Source organism: Populus trichocarpa, chromosome 17 (assembly GCF_000002775.5).
Source record: "Populus trichocarpa isolate Nisqually-1 chromosome 17, P.trichocarpa_v4.1, whole genome shotgun sequence".
NCBI classification, from domain to species: Eukaryota; Viridiplantae; Streptophyta; class Magnoliopsida; order Malpighiales; family Salicaceae; genus Populus; species Populus trichocarpa.
Window position 1 is genome coordinate 13,396,784 of NC_037301.2, and position 26,395 is coordinate 13,423,178.

The following is a 26,395-nucleotide window of genomic DNA, read 5'->3' on the forward strand; positions in this document are numbered from 1 at the left end:
CCATTTGACCTCACTTGTGCTCGCTAGCTAGCTATCATGGGTCATCAATTTGAGCTCCTACTAGTCTTGATCGCCTAACAAGTTCAAAGCTTTCATTATCAAATTGGAAATGAGGTGTACATGAGATTTACAAAGTAACATGCACATTTGGATAAAATCAATCCAACTTTTAGAAAGGTTTGATTCACTCCATATATATATATAGCGGCTACTGCATTTAAATACATTACTTTTTACTAAAACTCGATCTACCAATCATTGAGACAAAAAGTATATGAATAAATTGAAGGCACACCTCTTGAATTTGTGCCCTCCAAATATTAATTATACAGACTCGTAAATATTTTATTTTCTATTTAAATTGACTTAGATATTAGAGTGTCCCCAATCCTTCCAAAATAATAATAATATATAGTAAAAGAGTGGTGTTATTATGCCAATTTATCTAAAAAGATTGTAAGTGATTGTCGTGATTTTTTTTCTCGAGCTGAGTATCAATTCAAATGGTTTAGTTTTTACCAAAGACTTCAAGTGAATCAATTTTTTTAAAAAACAATTTAAACATAATTAAATCAAATAAAAAAACTAAACTGATATATTTGATTTGCTTTAGTTTTACATGTGGTAAAATCAAATAAATCTAATTTTAATTAATAGTTCTTTAGTTAGTCTATTGATTTTCGAAATGCTTTGATTAATGAATCTTTTGTTGGGCTATTTTTACTGGTTTTAATAACTTATATAATCAGTTCAATTAAATTTGATTTATTTTTCTCGGTTTTAAAAATATAAAACCAAATCAAATTGTTTTTTTTTTTTAATTTTCTAACCAAGATTATCCAATAAATTTTGAAAAACATTAGGTTTGGTTAATTTCATATCTATTTTTTTACGAATATTCTGAATAATTAAATTAATTTGTCAACCCTTATTTTTCACTTTTTTAGTATGCGCGCATGGATATTTTATTTTTGGACAAGAAAATACACATGAACATTAGAAGAAATTCCCCCTTCCTTGTACGTTTATTTCTCCAAAATCGATTATGAATAAAACCCACTTAAATTATTCATAAATATGCTAATATTATCCACTGATTTTAATTAAAATGAGTGATTTCATTTTTCTTACTTAAAAAAAATAATAAGATGAGTAATCAAATACGAATCAACTCCTAAATTCCTGCCCACAACTCAAAATCATCCAACTTAACTCTCAATAACCCAACCCGTAAATAGTACTCCCAACTCCCATTTATTATAATTCTTTTGATACATAATTAAATGCAAAATTGAAAAAAATGAAGAAGGGCTGAATTTAATCCATGAAGTCCCAACCACATATCTATTTATTTCAATCTATTCAAGTACATAATGATTTAACTTAATTTTTCTTTTTACTTTAGGGTTTCAAACCAAAATTTATGCATATTAAGACGACTAATTAATGGATTACTTTTATGATTTAGTGAATTAGATATATAATCAATTCACTTTAAGATTTTTTTTTAAAAAAAAAAAACTAGTACGAGGCAATTGCTTCCTCGTAACCTTAATTACTTCATAGATAAAATATGAATCTAAATCATGCACCTAATTAATGATCACACGACATGTGCTTTACTAACTCCCAAAAATCTTTTTTTCTCTTCATATTTTAGGTTGTACCAAACGTTTTATCTTCTTATTATTCCTTTTTTTTGGTGCATACCAAACATTTTCTTAATCGGTTCCTAAAATCGATTTTCCTTTATCACACAGCGACACGGCATGTTCTCACCTAATTCAAGACGTCGATCGTTAGGAGCATAAAAAAAAAAAAAACCCATTCTGGTCGACAACGAAGTGTATGAACACATGCATGTTCGTGAGAACCGAACCTTCCGAAATCTAAAAAAATGATTCCAATTATTATTTTGTCTTTTCAATAGATAAGATGGTCTAACAAAGTTAATGCCTTCGGTGGAAAATTAAGCAAAACCCTAAATATATATTGCATGTCCAGCCGTAGACTATAGTTTTTATATAAGTTTTAGTCCAAAGTCTCCGGCTCCTTCATGGCTTTGCATAGCCTATATATATTCAACTCTGATCAGTATATACTAAAGATAATACATTATATGTGGCAGTAGAGGAGGAGTCTCACATCGTTAACTTTGCCCTCTTTTCCAGAAGTTGACAATTTTTTGTCCGAATAAGAAATAATTAAGCTCGTGCTTCACAAATGGTCGGTCACCTGTCGGTTATGAGTTATTTTGAAATTTGTAGCTACACTTGCATGGTTGCTATCAATTTAATCTAGAAAAGTGGAAAAACTTTCCATACCTACATGTATTTGAATATAAATTTGTTTATTTATCTTGAAAAGATATTAAAATAATATTTTTTTATTTTTTTAATAATTTTATATAATTTTTAAATCAAAAAAATATTCTTAAGAAATACACCATAACATGTACTAAACCTTCAACTTAGATATTCGAGCATTGATCTTCTACTTGTTCATGGCTTCAGGAGTAGCCTTTGATGAGTAATGGTAAGCTAGGATCTCCCCAAAACATTTTGAAATCGTTTATGTTTTGGTCAATGAACTTACATGATGCCCTAATATAATTCATTTTTTTTCTTAAAAAAATATATATCATCTCATACATTAAATTATAGGTATATTTTATTAATGAAGCTCATTAAACCAATAATTGATATTTCTTTTTATAAATGAATTTTATAAAACTATTATGTAAGATTAACAAAACTTTTTAATTTATATAATTCGTATGTAGGCCAGTCGAATAGAACCCTCTTAAAATCAATGAATAATGAAATTCTACAGTGGAAATAACAAATTAAGCTATCATTATATTCTCAATATTTGAAAAATAAAGTCTTATATTACTGTAGATGAATGATTTCATAAGCAATTTGTACTATTTTCATTCGTTAATTATATGTTTTCTCAACAATGCACCAGCTGTTGAGCATCCACTGCTGCTAATTAAGAGAGTGGAAACCGGTGATGATTCAACGAGTTGGCATGTGAAAACATGTGAACATGTTTCTGAATCATAAACTGGCTGATGTTGATTCCAATCTGTGGTATGAAACCCACAAAGCTCTTATCTTGTTTCATGTGGTTTCTGACATCAAAATAATTTCATGTTGAAAAAAGAATAGGAAGATTTTCACACACAGAGATATATAAAAGAATAGGGTTTGCTGGGTCAGATGTGGTGGTTTTTTTTAATGAATTACAGTCATGTCATATATGTCATCTATGACACCAACACTTGAAGATCTGATTTCATTTCAATGTCTAGCCTTAGCTTGTGCACAGTGCATGCTGATCACCAAGCGAGGTAATTACATGGCCAAAACCATTGGCAACTTAACCATCAAAGCTTTGATTCCGAGCTGGATACCATGATAAGATGATGCTCAGATACGATGATGGATAGTATCTCTGCCTAGCTAGTTGAGCACTACCATGAAAGACCCAACTGTCTTTAGGAATAGAAAGAAACTAGCCTTAGGCTTCCACGTTTCGCTGTGAGGAAAATAATAATAAGAAATCAAAAGAAAAAAATTAAACTAAATCATTATTGTTATCATTTAAAAAATTAAAATCATTAATTTGATTTGAAAGATAAAATTGAAAGTTGTAAAATATTTATCAAAAGGATAAAGGGGCAAAAATATAAAATTAAAAATAGAAGTACCGAATCCAAAATTATTATATATACAAATTAGAAACTAATGATTAAATTGAAAATACATAAAACTTTAACAAAATAAAAAATAACAAAAATATAAAAATAAAACTAAAAGGACTAAATCTGAAATCCAATAATACTAAAGACCATAATATATTTATCTTATGATTAAAAAAAAATCCTCACATTAAGTGAATGCTTGAATTTACAAAATAGAATTTAGTTTTATTGGTTTTTTAAAAAAACAATAAATGCAGGGACCAAATTTGAATTTACAAAATATACGACACTATCCCCATGCAAACCAACAATTAACAAAAAAAATCCAAACTAAAAGACTCTACTATCCCTGACCCTAATGCATTAAATTTCTTGGATATAAGGGTGTATTTATAATTCAATTGTATATAGAAACCAAAAATACATATATATCCCTACCTGAAATAATTGTTTTTTAAAATTTTTCTTGGAGGTATTTTTGTTATTTTACTTTTCATAAGAATATTATATAGATAAAAATATTCTTACACAAATTAATACCGACGAATAGCTCGTTTGAAAATATCAAAATACCCCTTAATAAAAAAATACACAATATTTTTTGCCAAGATCATGGACTTAACTCAATTATTATAGTGAATATTGAAGTAAGTTTATGACAACAATGATTCTCCAATGCATTTTAGTATATTTATTATAACTTTTATTTTGCCCCTTGTGTTTGTAATGAAATGTCAGAGGAATCCTCCCATGTAAGGCAGTTTCCCAACTCTTAGAGTACAAGGGTTAAATCATGGATGTTCCGAAGTGTAATTTCAATTACTTTTTAAAATATTTTTTATTTAAAAAAATATTAAAAAAATATTTTTTTTATTTTTTAAAAATTATTTTTAATATCAGTATATCAATATAATCTAAAAATATTAAAAATATATTAATTTAAAATAAAATAAAATAAAATTTTTAAAATATATTTTTAAAATATAAAAATAAACGGTCGACATAAAAAATAAAGATAAAGTTGTCATAATTTTGGCTTTCTTTTTTTTTTTTAATGGTAGACTGCTTTAAGGCTAGTGATGACCATGGTGCTGTCGACATCAAATGCATGTGTTTGAGACTGCCCTTGAGCACGCTCCAATGACAGCTTGCACCAATTTCAGTATAAGGAAGGAATAGATTTGCATTATTATTATTATTATTATTAAAAAAACTATTCATCCTCACCCGTGAATTACAATGTTTTTTATTTTCTATAAACTTAGTGTGATTTACAAATTTATTAGGGTAACCTAAGTGTTTATAGGTTTAGTGGAGTTTTTTTTTTTATATACTAAACTTAATTTTTTTATAGTCTATTTCTTTTATTTAGTTAAAAAAAAACTAGTTAAGAGAAAAATCATCTTATTAAACTTTATAAGATAAAAAAAAATAAAGGGTATGGAGAAACCATTATTCACCAACACTCATTGCTTGGTGGATTATAATGTTTTGCTCCGAGAAAGTGTTATTTTTTATTATTATTCTTGAAGCATTTTTTGATCTAGTTATCAAACTTTTTTTTTTAATTTTGTCTTGATATATTTGGTTGACTAAGAATTGATGATTTGTATTGATTTATTTTCCATGAAACTCTTATGATTAAAAAACAAATTCCTCACATTAAGTGAATGCTTGAATTTATAAAATAGAATTTAGTTTTATTGTTAAAAAAAACAATAAATACAGGGATCAAATTTGATCCTGGAGAAAAAAAATGTAGGTTTTTTTTCTTTTTTCCTGTACTTTTTTTTATTGAATTCGTGTTATAATTTTTTTTTATTTTTTTATTTTATCTTTTAATATTGGGTGGTTTAGAATTTGACCTTGTAATTTATTTCCTTTTACTTTGCCTTCTATAAGGTTAGTGTGATTTACAGTTTTGTCAGAGTAATCTTGGTTGCCCCGGTTTAGTTGCCCCGGTTTATGAGTTTGGCGGGTGTCTTATTTTTTAATTGAACTTAAATTTTTTATCGTCTATTTTTCCCCATATAGTTAAAAAATAATTTTAAAGATAAATCATGTTAATAAATTTTATAAATCCATGGACATGTTCACAGGTTTAGATGATTGATGTGGTTCATTGGTCTTTTATATATATATATATATATATATATATATATATATATATATATATATATATATATATATATATATCCTTTTTTTACTTCATCCTTAAATATTGGGTTATATATGAAACCAATTATAAAATTAAGTTTTCAATTAACCCAATATTTAAGGATGAAGTAAAATTAACCCACGGGTTTAGATGGTTGATATGGTTGATGCGGTGCAAACCGTGTTCTATGAAAATTTAAATTTTTTTTAATTAAAAATTAAATTTTTGTATATGTTTTGGATCGTTTTAATGCGCTGATCTCAAAAATAATTTTTAAAAATAAAAAAAATATTATTTTAATATATTTTAACATAAAAAATATTTTAAAAAATAACCCCAAATAAACAAACATAATAATACTATCAAAAAATTATTCACGCTGTTAACATTTGTTTTTAAATTAAAACAATATGACCTATCAGCAAGCCCGTACCGATATACTGTTGTCGGCTAATTTTCAAGACCATTCGATCCACAAAGGCTCTGACGTACGAGCCGAAAGGTCATTGTTCAAATTTGAAAGACTAGACAGATGACCACTGAACATGCTTGGCATGGAGTGCAAGCCCCACAAGTCTTAACAACTGGGGATCACACACAAGAAGGCAGCTCTGAAGGTCAAGAGAATGCCTTAATTAGATGAATGGGCAGAAAACATGAGAAGACAAGAGAAGATTGTGGGGTTGGGTTGCATTTCTGTACACATCATGAAGCCTACGACAGCCAAGAGCGTGCTTGTCGTCCTTTCAGTGGGTCTCCACAAAGAAATTTTGGAACCAAGAGTCGACATGCCCTTCCTTCACTTTCATATTCATTGATGGCGAAGGATATGATCAAAATTGGGATGCAGTTTTTTACGACTCCTTCGTTCTTTCAGACCTTCACATACTTGAAAGGTTGGATTTTCTTCTTTGTTTTCTCCCATGGATGGATGGTCCCAATTGGCATTTTGTTTTCAATAAATTGTGAGGGAGGAGGGTTCTTAAGAGAGTTGTTGCCAGCACAAAAAGGCTTGTTTTCATTGCTTTATAGGAACTTTGCGGCTTTTCTGCTAAATCTATCTACCTTTAACTTGTTCTTATGGGTGTGAGCCGTGACTTCTGCTTGCTGCATATGATTGTGAGTTCAGATTTCTCTTTGTTCTCTCTGTTGGACCATCGAAGGAAAAATTCAAAGTGATGATAATGCAACATCCAAAAGTCTGGCCACGATCCCCTGCGCTAATCTGACCCTTAATTTGTACTGAGAAATATAACGAGCTTATGATTAAATTGAAATTAAATTCAGAAATGAGAAGCTTTGGCAAAAGTATAACCCTGGAAAACTCAGGAGAATTTAAGTCAATCTCATAGATGAATTAGGATTCATACAAGTTTAGAGCTGATTCTACTTGCAGGATGTCCAACGCCCTTAGAGTAAAATGCACGATACAAAAAAGAACTGACGAACCTATATAATATCTATACAAAACCCCAGGATTTCCAAAGACAAGAAGCATACAACAGATTTGCTGAGAAAGCACAATATTTTCGGGGACAATCTGAGGAAGAAGACTGAAAATAATTGGTTATTATGCTCCAGGAAATTTTAATGGGAACACAGTATTGGTTAAGGAAATGAGAAATGCTGAATGACTTTAAAAGGGAGCAGGAAATTTCAATGGAAACACAAGATTCATTATTGAAAGAGAAATGCAGAAGGACCGAACAATTTCTCATTCCTTGGAATAAAGAATATTATGGACTTGAAGTGAAGAACATTAAAAAGAAGAAAAGAACACAACATGACTTCGAACAGAGAACGCGAGAATTTGTTCCTGGCTCATTCTCTTTAAAATTCTAGCTGTACAGCATTTGGATAAATCAGAGCCTTGTAATATTGTTCTTGGGTTCTTACCTTTTTATTTAAAACAAATTGTGAAATAGTTGGACCATAAGGCAAGTTCGAGCACCGATTCCCTCTCCTTTTTTTCCCACAGAATAACTAAAGGAGGATGAAGTTTAAAACGGCAAGGCAAAGTGTTCCATAGTGGGCTTCTCTTTAGCCATTGATCACTCCTTTCTTGCCCCTGGATTCCATCAACTTCAATCCTTTCAGTGATCAGTTGGTTACTTAAGACTTGAAGCATTGATTATTATGGAATCAAGCATGCAATTTCTTCATTTTTGTCTGGTGTTTAACCATGATTCAATTATACTAGCCCACAATACCATTGCCATTAACCTGCAGCTACTGTCTCCGTCCTCATGAGAATTTGGGTCTTCCTAACAAAAAAAAATAAAAATGAAGGAAGCACATGCAAGATTAGTATTATTAGATTATGAATTTAATAAAAATATACTTATGCTGATTTCTTAAACATAGTGTCTTCTAGCTAGGGGTGTATATGTCGATGGATGGCCTATGTTCAAATTATGGAAGAAGCTGAAAATACTCAAGATGCCATCAAAGCAGCTCGATAGAAGTTTCTATGGTGGTGAAGGTTAAACAGACAAGTGAGGCTTTGGAAAAACTACAACCTTCTATGTTTTGAATGATCAGAAAGTAGATGAGGAAAGAGGCTGCTATCTCTTCTTTCTGCATATATGACTGCTGAAGAATCTTTTTTTTCGGCGAAAGTCTAGGGCGGCATGCATGGGTACAAGAAGGAGATCGGAACACAGGCAAGAATACCATGGACTTGAAGCGAAGAGCCCTAAACGAAGAAAAGAACATAACATGAGTTTGAACAGAAGGCGAGAATTTGTTCCTGCCCCATTCTCTTTAAAATTTCTAGCTGTACAGCATTTGGAGTTTCACAAGGCAAAAGATTCTTATTAAAGCAAATCACAAGGCAAGTTCAAGCATTGCTTCCCTCCATAGACAAGAATCTTGCTCCATTCTCTTTATTATATGCTTTCCCTGTTGCGAGCATTCGAACGTGGTGCTGCAAAACATCTGATACAGTTCAGGCGTCGTATTATACAAGAAACAAGGAAGTCACCCCCTTCCCACATGAGAAAAGATCTAAAAACATTTCCCCTTCAATAAAGAGCTGAAAGGGTATGGTAGAAATTATTAAAGAAACTAGTAATGCCAAACAATCTAAACTGACAGAAGAAAAACAGAAGGTAACCTCGGAAAATTAAAAAATTAAAAAATAAACGGAAAGGCGGGAATGAAGATCAGCGGGAAAGGTAGTTATAGTTGGGCTGGGCCAGGAAGTTCAAAGTAAAGCGTGAGGTCCGGTAAAGAAGGCGAGGCCCGCCCGAGCACCAAATTGATTGGGAATTTAATTTTGTTTTATTTTAGGGCAACCTTAACATAAGGCCCTCAACTATGATTTTAAGTATAATATGGTACTCAAACTAAACTTTATTTCACATGGATCTCCAAATTATCACGAAACTTTCAATTACATCTCACGGATAAAGCTAAACTCTTCTCATTTCTTCTTTGGGGAGAACATAAGAAACTAAAGATATTCAAATATTGAGAAAATCTATAGAATTATATAATATTTGTAATATAAGATTTATGAAATTAAAGGTTTTGGAGAGAGAATGTTTTATCAAATTGAGTTATATAATTATATATTAACTAATTTTTTAGGCAATAATGCTAAAAAAAAAACCAGCAATAATCTTCTTCTCAACAATAATCTTGTTTCTTATATAATATCAAATCATGTACATTGTCCAATTTACCCCTCAATCATTAATACCTGTAATTACTCATTAAAGGGTATTGTTGTCATTTCAACTCCTTGTTATAGGGGGTATTGCAGTTATCCTCAAGCATAAAGAATTATTGGTGCACAATTTTTTGGCTTCCTGCTAGCGATACTAAGATTTTGGAGCATTTGTTAGATTTAATTTTAACTTATTTAAATTTTGAATGGATAAAAAATTCAACACATTTTTTGATAGGCCCGTGGTACTGCTTGGTGTGTTTTTTTTATATGGTCCAATTATGGTTTTTTTTTTAATTATATTTTTTTAAAATATTTATATGCATACATGCGATGCCAAAAAATCAAATTGCCGTAATCTACCACAATTTATAGGCTCACTCTTCCACTGCTTTTCCTCTGCATCTTGCAGCACAGCTTGGATAGTTCTTAACATGTTGTTAAGATTTTCAAGCTCAGTCTTTAAGCCCCCAGCAAGTCCAAGCTCTTGAAGAATCGGGGAATTCAAATTCCCCATGATTTTACTTGCTAGAGCAGAAAGAATTGCATCTCCCATAGCTTGTTTTAGAATGGAAATGAATTTGATGTTGACAAGAAGAAGTAGAAAAGCTCCAAGGATAACTAAAACCAGGGGATGCGAGCAAGAAATGGTATATATTGAGAAGAAAGTGCAGTATGGGATATGAAATGGAAAAGGTGAGAGTGTTTGATGACGGGCTTTTGCCTTTTCTGTTCTCTGACAATGTTGATTAGGCTCCACAAGTTGTAAACTTGACTATCTATGCCTATAATAAAGCAACTGAAGTTTCAGAGAAGGAACATGGCTGTGATTTGAAGACAAAATTTCTCAACTCAAAACGCAAGATTGGTTATGGAAGTGAGAAAGGACTACTCACTTTTTTAAAGCGAGCAGGAAATTTTAATGGAAACACAAGATTGGTTATGGAAAACAGAAATGCAGAAGGTCCAAACAATTTCTCATTCTTTGGAATAAAGAATATTATGGACTTGAAGTGAAGAACATTAAACAAAGAAAAGAACATGATATGAGTTTGAACAGAGAAGGCAAGAATTTGTTCCTGGTCCATTCTCTGTAAAATTCAAGCAGTACAGCATTGGAAGTCTCACCAGGCAAAAGATTCTTATCTTGTGATGTTTTCCTTTAAACGATGACTTCTCAATGCAAAAAGAAGTATGAACACAAGGCAAGTTCAAGCATCATCTCTCTCTCTCTACACTGTCATCAGAATCTCCTTTTCGTGGTGACTTTTACCTCTATCAGAATTGCTTTATCTCCACTTCCCTCCATAGACAAGAATCGTGACCCATTCTCCTTATTACACGCTTTCCCTATTGCGAGCATTTGATCGTGGCGCTGCAAACATCCAATATAGTTCACGCGTCATATTATACAAGAAACAAGGAAGTCATCAATGGGAAAGATCTGAATATATTTCTCTTTAATAATGAGCTGAAAGGGAATGATAGAAATTGCCTCAACCTCAATGCTTCCTTTTGGAAGATAGCGCATAACCTAATGTACTGGGTTTAGTTTCGAACTACCAATAAAATGGGTTTTATGCAGAATTTTCATAAATACAGACTTCTTTTTTACAGGGACTTCCATTGACAACATCAACATAAATGAACTTTTAAACATAGTTTAAGGAACAGAATCTGACCTGGGAAAATTGAATAGAATGCGATCCATAATTTCACAAACGAATCCAGTAACTTAGCTGAGCCTTGAAAAAATTATTAAAGAAACTAGTGTTAAAAGGAGGAATTTCTACGAATAGATAAACTACATTACCAACCAAGCAATTCCATCAACAAGATCCTGATTACTTGTTGGTTATCTTTCACATTTAACGAATCTCAAATACTCATTTAGGGTAACACTAAAGCAGGCAACAAAAAAAAAGCCCCAGAAGGTAACCTCGGAAAGTTAAAAAAATGGAAAGGCGGGAACTGAACATCGGCGGGAAAGTTAGTTATATAATGTTCGTTATAGGTGGGTTGGGCCAACAAGTTCAAAGTAAAGCGTGAGGTCCTGTAGGGAAAGGAGAGGCCAACCCTATTTTCAAAGCGTGAGGTCCTGTCTTATATTTTAAAAAAATATTAAATTGAAATTATTTATTTTTTTTAATTTTTAACAAACCATTTATCTAGCTAGAATCACAGATAAAGCTAGAATCTTCTCGTTTCATTTTCTAAGGGAGGACATAAAAATCTAACAATTTGAATATTCATTTGAGAAGATTTATTGATCGAGTACCTGATTTGAGATTGGTGGATAGTTATGGGGCTAATTTGAGGTTTTCTTTATTTTATTTTTAGATGGGTGGAAAATTTGATCTCAGATTATTCCATGTAGAATCTTTAGATGTATCTGTAATCTTTTTCTCAAAGCTGGATCCTTGTGGGCTGCCTGGATTCTACCTCATAGACTGAAGGGTAATAGTCTTTGGAGCCTGAAATGTATTAGTGATTGTGTATGGTATTGGAAAAGGCTCCCAAGGTTGAGAGAGAGAGAGAGAGAGAGAATCTGGGATCAAATCCACTATATTCACTTAAGGTGAGATCATCGCTAGCACTTTGCTGGTGTTCTTGTAAAGACTTACAGATCTAGACTGCTCTACAAATCTGGCATTCCTTCCACTGCAAAATTGGAAACTGTTACAAGGAATGGAGAGTGGGTTAGTCCTGGAGCTAGATCAGATGATTTGGTGGCTATTCAAGGTGCTACTTGCAGTACAATTCAGCTAGGGAGGACAGTGCAGCATGGCTTGATAGTTCTAATGGAATCTATTCAACTAAAAGTGCTTGGAAGTTATCGAGGAGCAAATAAGTGAGAGTAGACTGGTATGAACTGATCTGGGCTCCCTCACAGATTCTCAGGCACAGTTTTGATTTCATTGCATGCTGTATTAAACAGATTGTGCCTTTTAGTGGATGAAATTGAATAAAAAATTGAATAAAAAATATAAAAGATGGAATTAAAAAAGACAGAAAGAAAAAAAGCAGCCTTGGCCAAATGACGCCCATTTATATATTTATTAGTAAGTTTTCATTGATTAATTAATGAATTGAAACTTGTCAGCTCAAAAAAGAGAAGATCTAACTAATTGATAGTAATCTCAAATGAGTTTCAGACAACTAAGTAAATTGCAACTGAGACACCAAGAAATTATTTTTAATTTGGTCCTCAAAAAGCTGTTAATCAAAAAATTAAGAAATGAAACTACATCTAATTAATCAACTATATTAATCATATGTTATTAAGTCTTAATTTTTTTAAAAAAAACAAGAAATGAAACTAAAGATTTGGCATGTTGTGTTCACTGCAAAATGGAGAACAATTAAAAGGCATAACTTGAGGGTCCATGGCCTATAAAATCAAGAGAAGAGAAGCATAACCTAACCATTCACATTTCAGGCTATTATGGAAGGGCATTGATCTAGGAGAAATCTAAAGCTTTATAAATCAATAAGTAGTTTATTTTAGACCAAGATAAAATCTTGTTCTACATTACATCAAAGCAAAATCTTTTCAACCCATTTCCAGGCACTGGAAATCTGGGCATCCATGAAAGTGATTGAAACCAAGCATTACATTATTCAACAGAAAATGCAGAATCATAAGCAATAACATCGCTTGCTACCTGAAATACAAAGGGAAACAAATTGAAAGACATCCATCCTACTGACTCAAATCCTTCCGTGATTCCTTGAAAGGACTACTACGAACAACAGTATTTCGTATGAGAGATTGGTTAAGGTTTTCATGGCTTCCACAGGATGGTGGTTTCTGCAATCATGGAAGTCACGACATATGGATCCATGTTTGAAGCAGGCCTTCGGTCCTCAAAATACCCCTTTCCTTCTTTCTCCGTGTCGCGGCCAACACGAATGGAAGCCCCACGATTAGCAACACCCTGTCAATCGAACAAGATGTAAAGAAACTAATGTAAGACATCTTGTAATAAGAGAACTCGAGCAGCAAGGAAATTGTTTCCTTTCCCTCTTACCCATTTGAAAGTGTTAATGTCAGCTGTTTCGTGCCTTCCGGTGAGTCTCCGCTCATTCCCTTCTCCATAGGCTGCAATGTGTTCTTTATGCCTCAGACCAAGCTTTTCAATTGCTTTCTTGATGACTTCATAGCCTCCTTCATTTCTCATGGACTTAGTACTGCAAATGTGAAGAATTTTCAATTACGAGACAGGAAAAAAATATTAAGAGTGCGGAATAAAGAAGCAAATAAATTAAGCTTCAATCAATGATGCAACTTATACCTGTAATTTGTGTGCGCCCCTGCTCCATTCCAATCTCCCTGGCAAAACAGAAGTCCAAATTCTTGAGAGCTTAAACGATAAAGGTGCTGAAAACATGCACACTTGCAGCATCCAAATTGAATAGTAAAAAGGGTACAATGAAATGAGAATTGACCTGAATGGGCTTAGGATCAAATGAAAGCACAACTCCTGCAACCTCAGTGATCCTCTGTTAACATAAATACAGACATTTGAGAAAACAATAGATATTGGAATGGTTGTACCATCTTCTATAATCAAGTACATTAAAACTACCTCCAAAATGTACCGAGCTGCCCATAATTCATCTCCGGAAGAGATACCGACTGAAGGTCCAACTTGAAATTCCCACTACATGAAAATGAAAACGGTTTAATGTTGGGAAACAAAACAAGATCAGAATGGTTCTAAACTAAAACTGTAAGATCAAACTGGGAGAAGAGAAATGCTAGTTCTTTTATTTTACCTGGCCTGGCATCACTTCTCCGTTGATACCACTAATGTTGATGCCTGCATACAGGCAGGCCTTGTAATGTGCATCAACAATGTCGCGGCCAAATGCTTTGTCAACACCAGCACCACAGTAGTAAGGTCCCTGGGGGCCAGGGTAACCACCGATAGGCCAGCCAAGTGGCCATTTAACATCTTTCTGCAACAACGTGTATTCTTGCTCAAGGCCATACCTGGGTATTTTTTTTTATATCAGATTTCTCGTTAATCAAAATTGCAAAATCACTTTGAAAATAGAGTGAAGCTGGGGAAAAACAAATACCAGGGAACCTCAGCAACAACATCAGGATGGCTGAATATCTTAGCAGCCTTGCATCTCTTGTTTGTTGGAATAGGCTCGCCAGCAGGAGTGTAAGTATCGCAAATGACCTATCCAATCAACATCAATGTTAAAGAGAATGACTTGGCTACATCAAGTGGCGAGATACAGGGGGGAAAAAATGAACTCACAAGGATATTATTGCCCCTCCTGAATGGATCCTTGAAAATAGCTTGTGGACTGTTTCATTGCACAAAGGAGAGTGAGTTCAGAAATATTTGAAAATTAAAAAAAAAATTAACATTGCAAAGAACATGGTGGTCCAACAATATTAGAACCACGCAAGAAAGAAAACAAAACGGAAGCTTACTATAGAATCACTTCACTGTCTTCTCCAGGAGCCTGGCCTGTGCTGGAACCATCATAGTTCCACTTGGGAAGTTTTGAAGGATCACTAACCGGACCGGGAAGAGTCTTTACATAAAATTTAAGAAGAAAAAGGACATTTTTTTACATTAGAATTACTAAATAGAAAGCTTAGACAAGAACAACGACGACGACAAAACCTTAAAAGCATAAAATTATATACCCTTCCTTTGCTCCTTATATCCATTCCAGACCCTCCAACCCTGTTCAGAATTAAACAAAAGCATAGATTACTTGCTTGCTTGGTTATAAAACAAGGCAAACCAAACCATATCCATTAGCAAAAAGCAACAAGAACAGAGCTGTGCCATGTTTAACTACAATAAAAACAAGAACAGAGCTATGCCATGTTTAACTGCAATAAAAACTTGACACGACCCCAGCCTCCAAGGAAAAATCAAGAACACAGGATCATTTCAGGAACTACATTAGTCCCTTTTGTTTTTAATCGACAAATCAAAGATAAATTTACTGACTAGAAACAAACAGAGTTCAATTAAATATCAAGCTTGGCTTTCATTGTTAATGACCAGAAAAAACTGAAACTATTTAAAGCAATTTGCCTCGAACTATGAAAGTTCCTCCATTAGAAAATATTTGCTTAAGCTAACCGTAAGATTGAAGATCTTATTGTGTCGGTCATCCATCACGACATGAAAAACTGGAGCAGGGCATAGTCTTGTGCTCTGTTTTTTTTTTAAATGATCTAGTGAGCTACGTGTGGATGACACACAAGTGTTGGTTCATGTCAGATGGCTGAATTAGTGACCTTACTTGTAAGGGTAATAGTTCAATATTACAATCAAAAAACACAAGAATAAAGCAAAACCATCCAAGACTATAAAACTATGGGCAGCAGCAGAAGCAGGGGAATGGCAGTAAGTGCAGAAGGAAAAGTGAATTAAGCTTCTCAGGAGGGTTCTTCTAAACTTGAGAACCAAAAAAATGACTCTTTAAGTAACAAAATAATATCTTTGATCATTCATGGTAAAAAAGTTACAAGAACAAGAAAACAGAGAAATCCTGTAGCCCCAGAAGGGATAGATTTCAAGACAGCATCAAAGAAGTAAACCATAAAAAAGCAAACCCTCTAACAAAAACGTGTAACTACACATATATGCATACAAATATCTATACATTCATGTTCAGATGAAGAAGAAGTGTGTAAGAAAGTAAAGAAGGCAGTACCATATGTACTCAGCAATAATTTTCTCAGTAGAGTCGGAAAGGTTAAGGTTGATAAGGTCTGAAAGCAACGACATGCTAAAAAAATATCAATGAAGCTTCTCTTCTCTGTTTTCTGAAAGTTTAATGTCTGTAGATGTGAGCATGGAGGAGCTTCGCTTGTGCTGCTTTTAAAGGGCGGATTATTGTTGAAGATATAAAAGAATTCTTAAAAAAATATGGACTTTTTTTACTGGATATGAATTTAAAAATATCTGATAATTAAGAACTAATTTATTTGATTAAATATTGAAAAAATATCTTTTCTCTAAAATAAAATAAATGGATTGGCCGTGTCAGCAGCAAGTTGGATTAGGGGGGGTTACAGCGAAGTTAATGTTTGAAGGGAATCTTCAGACTGGTCCATGTTTTACTTCGCTGGCTAACTGCTCTGCCGGTTGCAATTTTCTTTAGTTTTTTCAAAAGTTTTTCTTTCTTTTTTTTATTGATGAAATTTGTCAAAAGATTGAAAATTATAATGACGCGCGTTTACACCCATATTGTTATAATATTGATAAAATTCTTATTAGATTTTTTTATATAATTTGATTAATAAAGAGATCTGTATTAAGTTAAAACCATGTAAATTCAAATTTTATTTAGATAAAAAGTTAAAACTAGTTTTGGAAAAATAAAGAGTAAAGAGTTAAACGGAATTTGAATTAAGTCGCATGGATTTTACAAGGTTAATTTTTATCTAATTTTTTTAGAACTACACTTGAACCGAATCTCAAATTAACACATTAGATTAAATCGAGTTTAATAAAACTTCTAACTATTCGTTTATGAAAAACTTATGTGATTAAAAATCTCATGTTTTTATAATATAATAAAGAGATTGTCATCTGGAATAATAAACATTAACGTTTAAATAAAGATGATTTGATGTTATAATTAGTGTTACGAGGTATTTAAGAGTATAGTAATAATTGTTTTTTAAAATATTTTTTTGCTCAAAAATATATTAAAATAATTTTTTAATTTTTAAAAAATTATTTTTAATAATATATTAAAACAATTTAAAAATATAAAAAAATTATTTTAAAATTAAAAAATTTAATTTTAACCAATTTCTGTTTGAGACGCAACCCCAAATGGTGCTGCGTCAAGCTAAAGAACATCGATTTGAAAATATATTGATTTGGCAAAAGACACAGATGGACAAAGGCAAAGGTAATGTAATATCGATGGCCACATCCACCAAATGAACAAAAAGCAGAAATAAATGGAAGTGGTGGAGATGATAAATTTGGATAAAAAGTAGTGTCGTATTGGTTTGTAATTGTTGAAAGTTGGTCGTCGTTTAATATGAATGATGGTGGAATATCATATTTTGCAGAAGGGAAAGGGAGGCTGAGCTCACACCGCACGAGGGGAAGCGATAGCGGTGCTAATGCATGCATGTACTAGCTTTGATGGCTACGGTAGCCCGAATTCCAAAGATATCTTGTGCCGATTGAAGAAAAATAAATTTAGTTTTATGGATGCTTTTAAATTAATTGAAAATGAATAAAAAAAATACAATTTTAAATTTACATAGGACAATAAGTAAAAAAATATATATAAATAGTTTATTATTAACATAAAAAATCCCAAAATCCCTGTTTTTTATTTTTACTATTATTATCCTTGCAATTCTTTTTTTTTTCTAGCTATCAAAAAGGGGAGAGAGCTCGCGTGGTGCTTTATTTGAGAAAAAGTCGCTACCTTTGTTTTTTTTGCAAAAGTGCTTCTGGAAAAAAGTTGATTTTTTTAAATTATTTTTTTATATATTTTTAGGTTATTTTGATACTTTAATATTAAAAATAAATTTTAAAAAATTAAAAATATTATTTTAATATATTTTTAAATAAAAAATATTTTTAAAAAAACGGCTCCTAGAATATCAAACCAGCTCACAGCTGTTAGACGGTGAAACCAGGAACGTGGATGAAATTCACCGCCACGTGTATGAAAGTCAACGAGTCTTCTATTGGTTTGAGGCCGCATGCTCTCAAACTTCCTAGGCACCTCCCATTTTCATCTCGTAACTTGAACTGGATTTTAAAAAATAAAAATAAATATAAATAACTCGGGCTTGTTTTGTTTTTTTAAATAAAACAATATTATTTTAAATCCACTCGAAATTAATCTAGATTAATTACTACAAAGACGAGGCAAAGTTGAATATATATATGCGCAAAAATATTAATTATTCTTGGAATTATTTTTGACAAAACCCTTTGAGGGGATGAAACGTACTACCCCCAACTATTTGACATTTGAAATGCCAGTCGTCTGCAAATCGAAAGAAAATATCAACCGCTCGAAATTATTCAATTGCTTGAAGTCCAATCTTTGGTGACAGAAGTTCCGCTGCTGATCTCTGCAAATGGATAACATTATTGACTTTCTGTCAAAACCAGAGGCTGAAAACCCAGAATTACCCAACAAGTAATTAAGGCAGTTGTTTGTCACCACAAAGTCTAAGTTCTTAAAAAATAAACACCAAATTATTTAAATGCATGAACTCATTGTCTTGGTATGTTCACATGCACCAGATTCCATGAAGGATGTTTCTGTCCATCACTTTTTATTTTTTTTAGATTCAAAATATTTTTTTAGTATTTTTTATTTTTTTTATACGATGATATTAAAAAAATAAAAATAAATTATTTTGATCTTAATTTAGTAGGCGATATAATTCCTAGTACTATTATTAACAATTTTACAAAAAGTACGCATATTTAAATTATTGACATGTTTTATCCCTTAATTATTATAGTCGTGACAAAATAAGAAATGAAATGCCAAATTTGATCTATTACATCCTCAAACTGTTGTTTTTTAGCAAATTAAAGAAGGTCTATTGCAAAATTCACCGTTAAATCTAACTACCAAACTTTGATTTTTAATTTATATGCTATTAACGACTTTGTTTCAAGCAATTCAAAATTTTTTAATAGATGAAAATACTTGATTTCAGATTATATATTAATTCATATATCTTGAAAAAACCAAGTACTAAACAACACCTCGTTTTTAAATACTGTTTGAAATTATAATAATATTTATTTTTAAAATAATTTTTTTTAAATACATCAAAATATTATTATTATTTAGAGCGTTTAAACTAATACTTTTGTTGACATATCTTGATTTATTCAAATAATAATAATTTGATGATACAATAGATCAAATTTGTACTTCAATCCTTATTTTGCCACAACCCCTAAGGATAAAACATATGTCATCTAGGTGATGACCCAGTGGTAAAAGCTTGGGATCAAGAGGTTTGCTCCCTCTGTGGTCTCATGTTCGAGCCCTGTGGCTGCTCATATGATGGCCACTGGAGGCTTACATGATCGTTAACTTCAGGGCCCGTGAGATTAGTCGAGGTGCGCGCAAGCTGGCCCGGACACCCACGTTAAACTAATATATATATATATATATATATATATATATATATATATATATATATATATATATATATATATATATCATTTTATCCACGGGATAAAATATATCATGTAATTTCAGTTTCGAGTCTTGTAGTTACTAATATAATAATCACTAGAAGCTTATATAATTATTACTTGGCCGGACACCCGAGAGAGATATTATTAAACCTAAATCATTCCAAAACAACTCAATGTATATTCCAATTATCAAAGCCGGTACGTCAACGGTCCTCTAAGACATAGAATCAGGAACGTTTTTGATCCGCTCCCAACTTAAGTAGAATAATTAATTTGTATAATATTCTCAATTCAATCAAAATACATATCGAGGTTCTTGATTGCCTGAGGAACAGCTTGAATAATTAAAGTCAACCATCTTCATTGGACATGAGAGGGCACGGATGCAATTGACTTTACTCCTTGATTATAACCCTTCAGCCTTTTTTTAATCCTAAGTTGTATCCTCAGCCCTCCCTTTGACTCCTTAGGGGGCACGATATATGTAAAGATTCAGTTTACTAATCATATGTTTATGTGATTAAGATATTATATTAGGGATTTTCATTTTAATAATGCTAATCGGTCTGTCATGTCCTTCGTAGGTGATAATTTTTGTTGGCCTGAAGAAGTCAGGATAATTAGATTATCATGAAGGGACAAATCTGAAATTGCGTTAGTAACATAGTTTTTAAACTCAGTGTGTTTGAAATTGTGATAATAATTATGGTTTAAAATATTTGTTATTTAGAAATATATTAAAATAATATTTTTTTTAATATTTTAAAAATTATTTTTGATATCAACACATCAAAAAAAATTAATTTTTAATAAAAAATTAAAAATTTAAAGGAATATAGTTTGCACCGCATTTCCAAACAGATCTTTAATGGCTCAATCATGGATTTCGATTGAATTATTAGGAGATTGACTCTAATTGTTTTTAGATATGAATCAAAACGATGTCTTTTTTGTTATAAGAAAATAGTTAATGAATTGCAATTGAATCACCAAGTTAACCCGAGTTTTTACCTTTCCTTGTATTTTTCTTAAATTCAACTCGTTTTTGGTTTCGGTTGATTTTAAAACTATGATTCATGCATGCTGTGTATTTTCTGATAAATTTGATTGTTCGTCACAAATATTGCAAGCTTACAATATTTTTTAAGCAGCCATGTTGTAATTGGCTCAATTACCAGTAGTTTAATGAAGGACAATTTACCATGAATTAATAGTCTTCAAGTAGTATTATGAATTAAATATGTCATTTTATTTCATAATCTCAACTCAAATCCAAGCTTCTTAACTAATAGACGCTCAATTTTCCATGCCTAATCTTGACTCTGTGTGCTATGTTGGAAACTTGGAAGTTTTTCTCAGGTTTCGTTTGCCGAAGCTGACAACGACGATAACAGCAACCAACAATAACAATTATATATTAATTATTACATTATATTTAGATATATTTGCAGTCTTAAAATATTGATTTGATATTTAAAAATGCATGTTTCGTTTATTAATTTTTAAAATTTAAATCTTGGGATTAAAAAATTCATTAAAATTCATTAGAAATAGGTAATGATGGAGGTTGAAAAACCCATCCTCCTCGAAGAAAAAAAAACAAAATTCTTTTTTGATGCTTTATAAAAGTTATTATTTTTTGATGGCATAGAAAGTAATATCATCCCCCGTCCGTCTGAGTAGGCAGATTCCATAGATCCGAATTATTGTTTTATTTAATCATAAAAAAAATACACTAAAGAGTCGTCTCTCAGCCATTTATTTATCACAGTATATTGTGCTAAATATCATATGTGGTCCTTCAACTTTAAACTGAGCCAATATTAACCTCTCTATTTCCTCCTTTTAATTGTTCTTTCATTGATTGTGCAACCTGGCCAAACATAATTGGATGAAGAATCTCAAAAGGGGAATCAAATCATCTTCTCTGCTTCTAACTAGAGATGATCCGAGTCTCTTAATCCAACTTCAGTTCTATCTAATTAGCCCGATAAAACCACAATGCATGGTGTAATTGGAAGAGATCAGGGGTTGGTTTGATCAAATTCAAAGTATAAGGTTTAATTGAGTAAAATTAGAAAAGTAGAGGGATCACATATGATTTTGTTTTTGTTTTTTGAATGTACAATGTCTAATCTTGGCATCACATCTCTGAATTCTTGATTAAAGCTAGAAACTGCGTACAATGTCTAATCAAATAATGTTGGCATCAGGTGCCAAAACGGCAAGGCTTTATGATTCTGTAAACCTTATCTCCAATGTTGGATTGATGATGGTGACAAGAAACCCATTGGATGGTCATTGATCGGAATATTAGAGAGAACATATTCTACGCACGAATTTTGAAAGTACCTTTATCCAAATCCAATGCTATAAGATGGGAAGTTTTTTATAAAAAATAAATCACATTTTTTTTTAAATAGCAAACTAACACAACAGAATTTTTTTTTAAGAAAAATAACCTAATTTGATATAAGTAGCACTTTCCACTTGTGATTTTTTAAAATTCTCATAGTATATATATATATATATATATATATATATATATATATATAATACACTTAAAATAGTAGCTTTTAAATCATATTTTGTTTTTTTTTTATGCACAAGGATAGGGGGTGAGCATAAACGTAAGATCTTTGAATATGATCGATTAGATTTTGCTGTAATGTATAATATGCTTTATGCTTCGGTTTTAACCTTCATAATTGAGATCTTGAATGATCTTTTCTAGTGCTCAGCTTGTCAGTTTCTTTGTTGTAATTCAAATCTATCACGCTAAAGCTTTCATGGAAGATTTTATTCTCCACCTACAAAACCATGCATGGATGCTCATCTAGAACAAAGCAAAGCGACTCTTTTTTTATACATCCTTAATAAAGAATTTCCTAAATAGGCAAAAGAAAGAAAATTCTCAGAAACTTTACATTCTTTTTAGCACATATTTTAATAATAAATAAAAAAGTGATGAAATTCAAAAGGGATTGCAATGATAGAGTTTGAAGATTTATGCAGATGTTGTCCCAAAGATCCATGATTTCTCTTCCGTAAATATGCTTCTAGTGAAAACATAGCAAAGAGAACAGAATGGTTAAGGCTTCAATGAAATTGAAGTTGGGACGAGAGTTCATTGTTTCCTGCTGTATGTGACACTTGAATGCGTTTTTGGGCCTCTGCCGGGGGGTTTTGGGATCTGATGCAACTCTGAGAATATTCGTCATGACTGTGCTAATACCTCATCGACGTTTTAGATACACGATTGTTAACCATCAAACTTATCTGGCTTGGAATGAAGCATTTTTATATGCAAATGATCTCATCTGAGATTTTCAATATGTTATCATGACGAGCATCAAACTTGTCTGGTCTGGATGATTTCAGGACTGAACTCTGCCGGTTCAGTGGGGCGAAGATATTTCCTGGCAAGGGCATCAGATTCGTTCGCTCAGATTCCCAGGTAATTTGCAGTTCGGTGTCGAAGGCATATTGTGTTTTGTTTTTATTTATTATCTTCTGCAATACAATCTATGAAACTAATAAGTGGTGCTTTTTCAATCAATTCATTCTAAATGCTTTTTTTTTTTTAATTTTTTTCCTAAAATTATAATCAATATGAATTTGGCATATCTCCCAATATTTTTTAAAAATGAAAATTAGTGAAATATTGAGTTGACCATGAATGAAGTATGAATAGCAAGCAGACAATGTAAATGGTAACTTCAAGGGGCTGGTCTAGTGAAACTTAATTATGGGCTTGGAGGTTTACTCACTTCAGATCTTCAGTTTGAATTTTTCTAGCATCAAATCTTTTAGGGCCGCCAGCTGTGGGGCTTAACACTGTGTAAAGATCGGTTCCAGGCTGTAAAGACTTGGTTTAGTACGTGAAAGCTGGGACAAGATATTCTGTGATTCAGAAAAAAAAAAAAAAAAACAATGTTAATGGTTTGAGTTGAATGTTAATTTTGTTATAAAAAAAAATACTAAGTGTTGAATGTTACTAAAAGTTTCTCTTTCTCTCTGTTTCTTTTCTTCTGTTGTTCTTCTTGTTATTCAAGAACCCTTCTTTCTTCTTTAATTACCAGATTAATTGGATGGCAACACATTGATTTGAATTAAATCCGGGAAAAAAAAGTTCACTGTGCACTGTTCTTCGATCTTGGAGTCCCTAAAAATAGAACATCAGGTTCCTAAGCATTCTGTTAAATTTTCAATTGCAACTGTCAATTATTAATAAGGTGAAACTATTAATAGCATTTACATTGTTTTCCAGATTATGAAGGGCTGTTCACTAGTGCATTGTAAATTAAAGTTTGCGGTCTAGATTTTCCATTTGAGTTCAAAGCATTGAAAAAAAACCAGGTATGACCATGACCACCTTGCTGCATACAGAAAGATGTTAAATAGCTTCATGGATGCCGTATTCTCTGGGGTAATCTAGTTTTTTTGTTCCAAGGACTGTTGTGCCTTCGAAGTATACTAATTCCTTACACTTCTAATTTTAGAACCCTTTTGATCTTGTCCATTTTGCGGCATTAAATCATTCTTCATCTTATCTCCTTGTCATATAATAAAAGAAGAGGAACCTTAGTCGGAAAATATTTATCTTACCCGTGTCAGTTCCCATTTTCACTTCAGAATGTTAGAGAAAAACTAGATGCCACTGCCAAGGAGAGACACAATTTCCATCTAAGTGAAGGGGCTTTGGAGATAGAAGCAGGTAGTTTTGATTGGCGTCAGACTTGGTCATGGGTGAATGAATCAGAAATTTATGGAAGGGGCAAGGAGAAACAAGATCTGGTCAACATGCCGCTCACCAGTTCAGATGATTTCTCTATTTATGCTATTTGTGGAATATTGGGGGGCTGGGTAAGACAACACTTGCTCAGTTAGTCTACAACGACGGAAGAATAGAAGGGCATTTTGATTTGCGGATTTGGGTGTGCGTATCTGTTGATTTCAACATAAAAAGATTGATAACAGCCATCATCGAGTCCATTCAACGCACTTCTCCAAATATTCAACAGTTGGATGCTCTTCTACGATGCCTCCAAGAAAAGTTAGGTTGTAAGAAGTTTTTGCTCCTATTGGATGATGTGTGGGAAGATGACCATGATAACTGGAGCAAATTGAAAGATGCATTGAGTTGTGGAGCTAAAGGAAGTGCAGTTATTGTCACTACTCGTTTGGGAACTATGGCTGAAAAAATGGCCACAAATCCTGTTCAACACATGGAAACATTGTCGGAGGAGAAGAAGTTTGTATTGATGGTCAAAGATGAGAGGAGAAGAAGTTGTCGTGACTGTCGTGGGTTAGAGGAGCTACCACCGTGGGAGCTGCTGGTTGTGGGTGTCACGTCTGTCGGAGAAGTTTGTTAGCCTGTTACTAGTGCTTCGGGTGGTGGCCGACAGTGATGTTCTTCTTCCTCCATGGTTCTCAGGTTCTCTTAGGTCTGAACAGTGAGTTGAGATGGGGTTTTTTTTAGTGAAGGTGCAAGGGAGAGAGGAGCTATTGGTTTTGAGAGTGAGAAGGTCTGATAGAGGATTAGTTGCTGGAACTGTCGTTGCATGTTGTTGGTCGAGAGGATGAAGAGGAGTTGTGGTGTTGAAAAAAAATTCAATCGGTCTCCTGCTCTGATCTTGGGAAAGGTTGAAGATGATGAGGGTGATGCTCTTTGAGTCAGAGAGATCGTGAGTTGTGTTTTAGATCTTACAGTGAACAGGGAAGAGATTCTTGGCTAGATAGTTGTTTGTCCAGGTGTGGTGATTTTTTTGTGTGTATTAATGCTGAGTGTAAGATTGGGATAGGGGAAATGAGTACTTCATTTTTTATTTTATTTTTTGGTGAGGGTGCTTAGGATTTTTTTTGTGTTGCGTGGATCTTTGTTATATTAACATTTATTACCTCTACAAAATAATTTTTTTTTTGTTGATTTATATCATTCATTTACTAAAAATCAAAAGTAATAAGTACTAATATAAAGAAAATCTTGGATACTTTAAAATAAAGATAAGAAAGATATTTGTTTAATTAAAACCTTTTCATCTCAATTAATAGTGTGGGTCAACTTAAAATTCCTCCACCCGACTTTTTATTTGGTATGAGTTTTGATTAGGTTAATCAAATCATGGTTGAATCATCTAAAAATTATAGACGTTATTATTTTATTTAAAAGAAAAATAAAATAACATTGATTTAATGTTTTCTTTGTAAAAAAAATACTGAAATAATAAAATTTTAAATAAATTCAAGTTAAACCGAGTTAACTCATTCAACATATGATCTAGGTCATAGCCCATATCAAGTTTAATAACCTTATCTTTACTTATTTATTTTTTATTTAATTGAATGATTAACGATCTAAAAAGTAAAAATGAGTATCTTAATCAAAATTTAAATAAAAATAATTAACACAAACTAAAAAAGAAAAAAAGAAAGAGGGTTTTAATAAAAATGGAAAGAAAAAAAAAAAAAGGCTAACCTGTAGCTTGCCAAACCCAAGCATTTAGAAGAAAAAAAAAACCCAAGCTCGGTGTGCTTGTGTGTTTTTTTTTACTATGTAGGGTTGGTTGACATGTTATCTCATACTTTTTATTTAAAAACAAATAAATAACATGTTATCTGCTACAGTAAGTGACATATCATTCAAGAACTCAGATTCTGACCATCAC

At 32.1% G+C, this 26,395-nt stretch overlaps 1 protein-coding gene and 1 long non-coding RNA gene across 2 annotated transcripts; both read right to left on the bottom strand.

Annotated features, from left to right (window-relative positions):
• Positions 1–6,227: 6,227 nt before the first annotated feature.
• Positions 6,228–8,738, bottom strand: LOC112324714 (uncharacterized). Its single transcript, XR_002978719.2, has 2 exons — positions 8,387–8,738; positions 6,228–8,131 (listed from the first exon to the last, which is right to left on the bottom strand). It is a non-coding gene; the product is annotated as an uncharacterized LOC112324714 (long non-coding RNA).
• Positions 8,739–12,999: 4,261 nt separating this feature from the next.
• LOC18106624 (glutamine synthetase cytosolic isozyme 1) lies at positions 13,000–16,402 on the bottom strand. Its single transcript, XM_006372494.3, has 11 exons — positions 16,234–16,402; positions 15,209–15,248; positions 14,990–15,093; positions 14,811–14,859; positions 14,623–14,729; positions 14,317–14,533; positions 14,127–14,201; positions 13,987–14,040; positions 13,833–13,870; positions 13,569–13,728; positions 13,000–13,475 (listed from the first exon to the last, which is right to left on the bottom strand). Exons 1-11 carry the CDS (start codon positions 16,305–16,307, stop codon positions 13,323–13,325), a joined length of 1,071 nt encoding a protein of 356 aa, XP_006372556.1. The 5' UTR covers positions 16,308–16,402; the 3' UTR covers positions 13,000–13,322.
• Positions 16,403–26,395: the final 9,993 nt, after the last annotated feature.

Bases quoted from the DNA above. Each gene is read 5' to 3' on its own strand.
- LOC18106624 (XM_006372494.3), bottom strand. From the start codon at position 16,307: ATGTCGTTGCTTTCAGACCTTATCAACCTTAACCTTTCCGACTCTACT. The intron at 15,249-16,233 runs GTACTGCCTTCT...AATTCTGAACAG, and splicing joins ATTATTGCTGAGTACATATG to GGTTGGAGGGTCTGGAATGG. The intron at 13,871-13,986 runs GTCAATTCTCAT...CTGTTTTGCCAG, and splicing joins TTGATCCTAAGCCCATTCAG to GGAGATTGGAATGGAGCAGG.